The 8,074-nt window shown below is 40.1% G+C and overlaps 1 protein-coding gene across 1 annotated transcript in view; it reads left to right on the top strand.

Annotated features, from left to right (window-relative positions):
• Positions 1–8,074, top strand: part of Primpol (primase and DNA directed polymerase) — a 42,195-nt gene that overhangs the window by 31,608 nt on the left and 2,513 nt on the right. Inside the window, exons 9-12 of the mRNA XM_031339725.1 lie at positions 2,290–2,379; positions 2,533–2,641; positions 7,304–7,386; positions 7,469–7,515. Coding sequence (XP_031195585.1) covers positions 2,290–2,379; positions 2,533–2,641; positions 7,304–7,386; positions 7,469–7,515 — 329 coding nt within the window. The remainder of the gene's footprint in view (positions 1–2,289; positions 2,380–2,532; positions 2,642–7,303; positions 7,387–7,468; positions 7,516–8,074) is intronic.

The raw sequence follows: 8,074 nt of genomic DNA, 5'->3' as shown, positions 1-8,074 counted from the left end.
TTTATAAATTTTAAGGAATATGACAAAAAAGATATTGTAGGTATTGAAGGGGAGTCTCTGGGAGGAGGGGTGGTAAAAAGGGAAACAAGAATGTGATTCAATTCTATTTAATTAAAATATGTTTTTAAATGTTAACAAATTCAGATAAATTGAAATCATGTAACTTTTCTCATAATGCAATAAAAGTTTTTTTTAAAAAAAAAGAATAAAATTTGAAAACAAAACAAAAAAGTCAAGAACCAACTTTCACAAGTGTACTCTGACTCCACACTCAATCTGTGGCATGCATACAAACACACACACACACACACACACACACACACACAATATATATATATATATTTTTAAAACTTACAGGTAGGTAGCTGCTACAGAAGGATTCCCATTTAACCCTGCACTGCACAAGTGTTTCCCATATATGTCTATCATATGTTGCCCATTCCTGTACTGAAAAGCATATAGGGTTTTTTCCTGAAGGTTTCTTATATAAATTCTCTGATAAATACTTTTATTCACATATGTTGGTATATCAATACAATAGTGAAAACTAATAGTGAAAACTCCAGACAATCTAAATTTACAAGATAAACAGGATGACGCACTCCATACTACAAGGTTAGATTTGTAAGGCCTAGACAATGTGGAAGACACCCACTGATGATGATAAGAGGAAAAGTAGATTCTAGAACCACAAGTGTGGGGCTGGGGATGTAGTTTAGTGATAGAACACTTGCCCTGGACTTAATGGATTCCCTGCTGCTATAGCAACAATGACACACAAACTATATGATTGCAAGCCTATTAAAAATGTGGGCTCTTTGGTTGGTGGTTTAGTTCCTGGGAGCTCTGGGAGTACTGGTTGGTTCATATTGTTGTTCCCCCTATGGGGCTGCGAACCCCTTCAGCTCCTTGGGTCCTTTCTCTAGCTTCTTCATTGGTGACTTTGTGCTCAAGTCTAATGAGCATCCCACTTCTGTATTTGTCAGGCACTGGCAGAGCCTCTCAGGAGACACATATATCAGGCTCCTTTCAGTAAGCACTTGCTGGTATCCACAATAGTGTCTGGGTTTAGTAACTGTATATGGGATGGATCCCTAGGTAGGACAGACACTGGATGGCCTTTCCTTCAATTTCTGCCTTGATGCCCCAGTGTAGGGGAATGCCAGGACAGGGAAGTAGGACAGGTGGGTTAGTGAGCAGGGGGAGGGGGTAAGGGATAGGGGTTTTTTTGGAGGGAATAAAATTTGCAATGTAAATAAAACATCTAATAAAAAATGTGGGCAATATTTTCCTGTGTTTATTTCCTCTGATTGTCTAAGATGTATTTCTAGACATTGTCTGGGAATGTTTCTCATTTCTATAGTAAAATATTTTCCAAAATGTCTCCAGTTATATATTTAACTATTTTAAGAGAAATACTGACTTTAAGAAAACTAGATTTTCCTGTCATTAAAATTAAATGAGTTTGTGAACTGGTCGCTCTAAGTTATGGCGGTAGATTCTTAGATATAAAATTAAAGTCTTAGTGCCCTCCAGTGAGAGACTCCAAGGAAACAGGTTGAGTTTATGATTCCCTGGGTGATAGAGCCCCTGGGTTCCTCAGTAAGATGGTGCTGGGAAGGACTTTAAGGCTTTGGGCTGGCTCGTGAGACATGAAAGTGTGTGTGAGGAAGCATGGGTACATATTTACTCGAGGGGAATAGCTTCCGTTGTTTGTCTTACTAAATCCTATGGGGGGGCATGTGGATGGAGGCTGACACTGTCATTGCTAAGGCAGTAACAGTTGCTGTGTTAGCCAGGAGTTTTGGGTCATTTCTGTAGTTTGGTTGTTTATATTTTCTCCTTGGTCAGACAAGACTGCAGAGAGGTCTGGTTTAGTCTAGAATCCTTGTGACCTCAGAGTGGCTTCAGTATCTACCTACTGAAGTCTGTGGCCTCATTTGTATTTAATAGCTGAAATCAAGACTGAAATGGGAATGGCCAGCTTGAGGCAACACCCAGGCTTAGCCAGGAGCCCTGCAAAGCCATTGAGCCGAGGGTCTACTTTTCTCCTTGAATAGTGAAGAAAACAGGCAGAACAAGGCCCTTTATAAAAATTAGCCAACACTTGCCCTAATCGAAGTTTGAATCTTAACTACCTCCTTGGAGCAGCACAAGAGCCCAAGAAGCAACAGTAAGGCGAGCTGCAAAAGAGGGCAAAGAACCTTCAGGTTTACGAAATGGTAATTAGATCAATATCTAACTTTTCAACATTTAACTGATCTCATTTAAAAATACTTCTCTGTGCAGTGGGATCCATTGAAGGCTTCCAGGGTTCACCATATCCTGAGGTTGACAGATTTGTTCTTTCTTTGGTGAACAAACATGACATTAAAGGAGGTAAGGCCTGACTTTCTCTTCGTTTTTTGTTTGGCTTTTCGAGACAGTTTCTCTATGCAGCCTTAGCTGTCCTGGCCTCACTCTGTAGGGTTATTCTTTATCCATCTTCCATGGCACAGCAATGGTTCCTTAAGCAGCAGCCTTGCATTTTAGGAATTCGGCGTTGGAACTACTTTTTCCCAGAAGAATTACTGGTTTATGATATATGTAAATATCGATGGTGTGAAAACATTGGAAGAGCTCACAAGAGTAATAATATCATGTAAGTAATATTGGTTATTTATGACTTGCATGCCTTTAACTGATATATTTAAAATATTTATATTTTTAAAAATAATGCTGATAGTGTAAAATCATTTTTATGATATAGTAACTTACACCCTGTATTTGGCTGATGTTTTATATTAAATTATTAGTTGTTAGAATACTTCTAGCACACACCAGCTTTCTGTTTGATAATAATCTTTACAGTATCAGCTTAAAAAGATAATCGAATTGGATGAGGCAGGAGAGAATATGGCAGGAGACGGACACGCGGTGATGATGGACAGGTTGGCCTCTCTGTTCCTCTCTACATTGGTCTAACTCCTGGTAGAAGTAAAACTGGACAGATTTGAAAAGGACACTCCTTAGTTAGTGTGAAGGAAATCTGGGTTAAGACAGTGTTTCCTTGTTCTAGACAAAGGATGATGCTGGGGGAACCTGAATTCACTGAATGCTGCCTCTGTGTCAGGCATTTTCCCTGACAGAGAGAAGTAAAAGTTGAAGAAAAGCCAGAAATAGCATTTTCAATTATATGAGGATGTTGCTAGAGCAGGGATAAAATGAAATGGTCAGACATGAGAGGTTTTGCTGTTTTATAGTTCATGTCACAGCTGAGATTCTTAGGTAATTTGCATGTGCTGGACATGAGGGAAGGACCATAAAGACTTTGCAGAAAAACATGTTGAGCACCCTGATTCTGTGTTATACTTGATATCCTAGATTAATTCGGGTACAAAAGCAATTAAAACTGTATGTTTCAGTAGTTAAGGCTCTTGCAGAAGATCGAGGCACAGTTCCCTGGGGGGAGGTTTTAAAATGCAAAAATGGTTTCAGGGTTATTTTTACTAGCCATGACTATTGAGGTTTCCTCCCGTTTTGGAATTTTGCTTAGTTTGGCATATTTCACTTAGTGCTTTGTCTCTTTTACCAAAACTGTCAAAACTCCTAGCAAACATTCAAAATCTTGGCTTTAGTATGTGTCTCATGTACTGCTTTATTTTTTTTTTTAATGAATTTTGCAATAATTTAATCTTTTAATTTCAGCCCTGTGAATTTATTATTTCTATGTTTTACTTTTTCACAAATCTTGTATCTTATTGGTCATGTTCCAAGGTGTCATTAGACATTCTTGTGTTTCCCTGTAAAGATCTCTTTTGCTGCATTTCCCATAATAATGTAGTATTTCAGGCGCACTCAGGCCTACACACTTTAAATTTCCATTTTATCTATTATAGCTGTGTGTTATTTAGAAATATTTTTATTTCTGAACTATGGGTTTCTATTAGCTACCTTTTTATTTATGAAATTTGCCTTATGGTTAGAAAATGCATTCTCCATAAACTAAGTCTTTGAAGATTTATTTATTTTTATTTTATGTGTATGAGTGATGCCTGCATGTATGTGTACCACATACTGGAGCTGGAGATACAGACAGTTGTGAGCTGTCGTGTGCTGTTGGCAACAAACCTGGGTCTTTGTAAGAGCTGCAAGTGCTGAGCTGTCTCTCCAGCCCAAACTAATTCACTTACTTTTTTCTTAAGATTTATTTTTATTTATGTGTATATGTGCCTGTGTGAGTTTATGTGCACCTTGTGTATGCGAGTGCCCTCAGAGAGGATCACCTGGAACTGGAGTTATAGGCAGTTGGGAGTCAACTGATGTGGGTGTTTCAAACTGAACTGGGTCCTCTGCACGAGCAGTAAGTCCTTTAATACTAAGTCATCTTTCCAGCCCCAAAACTAATACTTTTAAATTTAAGGATGCTCAGAGTATAGCTAGCATGGAGTCAGTCTTCATTAATGACTTGCACGTGATTACAAAGAGCTGCTTCATACATGCCTATCACGTCGTTTGATAACTGCATCTGCATTATTTTATTCATATTTTCTGCATATTTACTGATTTTTTTTTTTTTTAGTGGTTACTTGAGGTGATTACCACCTCCTACCATGATTTGTAGATTGTTAAGAGAATACGCTATTTTATCAAAGACTTTCTGCCTGTCTCTGCCTCCCAAGTGCTGGGATTAAAGGCGTGTGCCACCACCGCCCAGCTATCAAAGTCTTTGTTTTGTTTTGTTTTGTTTTTTTTTGTTTTTTTCGAGACAGGGTTTCTCTGTGTAGCCCTGGCTGTCCTGGAACTCACTCTGTAGACCAGGCTGGCCTCGAACTCAGAAATCCGCCTGCCTCTGCCTCCCAAGTGCTGGGATTAAAGGCGTGCACCACCACCGCCCGGCAAGATTTATTTATTGTTATACATAAGTACACTGTAGCTGACTCCAGAAGAGGGCGTCAGATCTCATTACCACGTTGTTGCTGGGATTTGAACTCAGGACCTTCAGAAGAACAGTCAGTGCTCTTATCCACTGAGCCATCTCGCCAGCCCTCAAAGTCTTATAAAAGAACTTCTTTATAAAAATTTTATTCTTTAAGAAGTTCATACAGTAGTTATTTTTTTATAAATGTGTATTTTTTCTTTTTTTCCCTTTTATCGAAATAGATTTTTTTCTCCCAAAATATATCCTGATTACAGTTCCCCTCCCTCTACTCCCCCCAGTTCTCTCCACCTTCCCTCCATTCCAGACTCCTTTCTGTCTCTCAAAAAATAAAAAGGCACATGCCTTGAATCCCAGCACTTGGGAGGCATAAGCTGGCAAATCGCTGAGTTTGAGGACAGCATGGTCTACAGAGTGAATTCCAGGACAGCCAGGGCTACACAGAGAAACCCTGTCTCAAAAAAACAAAGAAAGAAAACAAACAGGCTTCTAAGAGATTATAATATAGCTAATATAATGATAAAACAGAAACTAACACATTGGAATAGGACAAACCAACCACTCAGAAGGAAAGGAGCCCAAGAGTGGGCATAAGAAAGATAGAGATGGAGAGCCACTTGTTTGCACTCAGGAATCCCATAAACACACTAAACAAAAAGCCATAATTTATATGGAAATATATGTGTGTAGGGTAAAAAGAGAGAACTATAAATGAGACAAAAAAGAAGAAAATTTAAAAAGAGGAAAAGCCAGAACAGGACAAAACCCCCAGATGCCTTTGAGTTTGTTTTGTGTTGGCCATCTACTGCTGGGCATGCAGCCTACCCTTAAGAGTGGGTGTCTCTCAGTGACACTAAGAAAATTAAACTTTCATTATCGAGTGGTTATCAGTTGGAGACTGCTCTGGATTAGGGGTGGGGGCTATGTCCACTTCTCCTTTCAGCTCCAGGATCACATCTAGTGCTGTACCTGCAGGCCATGTGCATGCCACCTCAGTCTGTGAGTTCCTATCTGTGTTAATCCTCACACAGTGTATTTTAATCATCAATCATAGCCACACTAATTCCTGCCCCCAATCCTACCAAGTCAATCTCCACTTTCCTACCTTCCCATTTATTTCTGAGTTTTGGGTCATCTGCCGGACTATAGTTGACCTATCAAGAGCTAGACCCTTAAAAGACAACTGGCTCTTCTCTCCTCCAGAAGCTATAGCCTGTCCATACCCCTCATCTAGGGATGGGGGCTTGTGTGCCTATTCCCACTCCATCATTGATCACTGACTAGCTTGGTCTTGTACACATTTGTGCCAGCAACCACAGCTGCTGAGTTCATGAGTCTGATGGCCCCTTCGTGTCCAGAAGAAAATACTTTGAGTAGTCCTCCCTGACCTCTGACTCTTACAATCTCACCACCGTCCCTGCCGCTTCTACACCAGACCCCTTGGGTATAGAGATGAAATCCAGACATCCTGGTTGTGGCTGAGCACTCCACTTTCTCTCCGTACTCGCCTCTGTGGGTAGACCCGCCGTCCTTACAGTGCTGACCACTCTTGCTTACATTCTTTGAACCTACATGACTTTAGTGGATATTACTTTTTTACTTCTGGATCTTCCTAGAGAAACGTCTGTCACTGTCTTGTTTTGTTGTTTTCCTGCTCAGAGATCCATCTGTATAGTGTATGTATTGATGTATCACATACAGGCAGGTGCACATGTGTGGAGGTCAGAGGACAAAGATTTTTCAGAGGGTTTTTCACAGGCCTAGAACTCACCAAACTAGAGAGCTGGCTGGTGAGTCCCAAAGGTCTACCTGTCCATGCATCCAGCACTGGGATTCCAATAGTGTGCCACCACTTGTGGCCTTTCTAAAAGTGTGTGCCTGTATATTGTATTTACTGTGTGTTTGTGTGCAGGAGCCCTCTTCCGTGCATGTATATGTGCAGACTAAAACTGACACTGAGTGTCTCTCTCTAGCCTTCTAGGCTGGTGGGCAAGCTCCTAGGACATTCCTGTTCCCCTTCCTACACTGAGGCTATAGCCTTGCCCAGTGTTTACGTGGGTTCTTGGGATCTGAACTCCAGTCCTCACGCTTGGGCAACAGACACTCCCCACTGAGCCGGCTGCCTGGCTGCCTCTGGGTTTGTTTAGATAAGGGCTGAGGGTTGGACTGAAGGCTTTTGCCCATGGATCCCTCTCCTCAGCCCCATGAGTGTTATTTTTAGCAAGCAGTTTTCTTTTGGTTATGCATGTTTATTTTCTTCCTTTAGCCTTTGAATTTTTCTCCATCTTTAAAGTCTTAGGCACATCTCTGGCAAATGGCATATAATTTAAACTTTATTTTCTATCCAGTATGAGTATTAATGCTTTCTTTTCTTTATACATTAAGGATTCTGGTTGATCTGAAAAATGAAATTTGGTATCAGAAATGCCATGACCCTGTATGTAAAGCACAAAACTTCAAATCTACCTGTGAGTTATTAATTTTTATATTTACCACAAAGTGAAAATTAGATAGCCACCTAAAATATTTTTACTTATCTTTTTGATTCAGGTTTTCCATTACCTGCTGAAGTAAGTCTCCTATTTCTTCTGAAAGATGTGAGTATAGCTCTTGGCCTTGGGTTTTGGTACATAGCATAAAGGAACCACAGTTTCCTATGTCCAGATATCCTTTGAAGACAATGTGAGGCACTCATGTTCACTTTGGACTGTGTTAGTGATCTCCCCACCTCACTGCCTCTGATAACATGAGCCACTAGGGAGTAAATTTAGTCCTAGGCATGAAGACGTTTCTTATAATTTGCTTTAAAGAGTAACCAAGGTACCTGTTGTAGTATCTGTAGAACAGTGTAAGAGGGAATACAGTTTTAGTTTTGGATATTACTAGCTTGCCAAACCAACTTTTAGTCCAAATGATTCATATTTAGTGTTAAAAATAAAAAGTAGAAAATACATAAAAAGCAAAAGTGGGTTGTCTGGATGGAAACCTAGCAGTACTTAGTGCTCTTCCAGAACAACTGAATACCCAGCACCCACATGGTGGCTCCCACTCCAGTCCCAGGGGATCTAATGGTCTCTTCTGACTTTCACAAGCTCCTGCATGCACATGGTACATACACACATATGATAAGAGGTATTCTTTTTTTTTTTTTTTTTT

Source organism: Mastomys coucha, unplaced genomic scaffold (assembly GCF_008632895.1).
Source record: "Mastomys coucha isolate ucsf_1 unplaced genomic scaffold, UCSF_Mcou_1 pScaffold22, whole genome shotgun sequence".
Lineage (NCBI taxonomy): Eukaryota > Metazoa > Chordata > Mammalia > Rodentia > Muridae > Mastomys > Mastomys coucha.
This window is presented reverse-complemented; position numbering and strand designations above follow the sequence as displayed.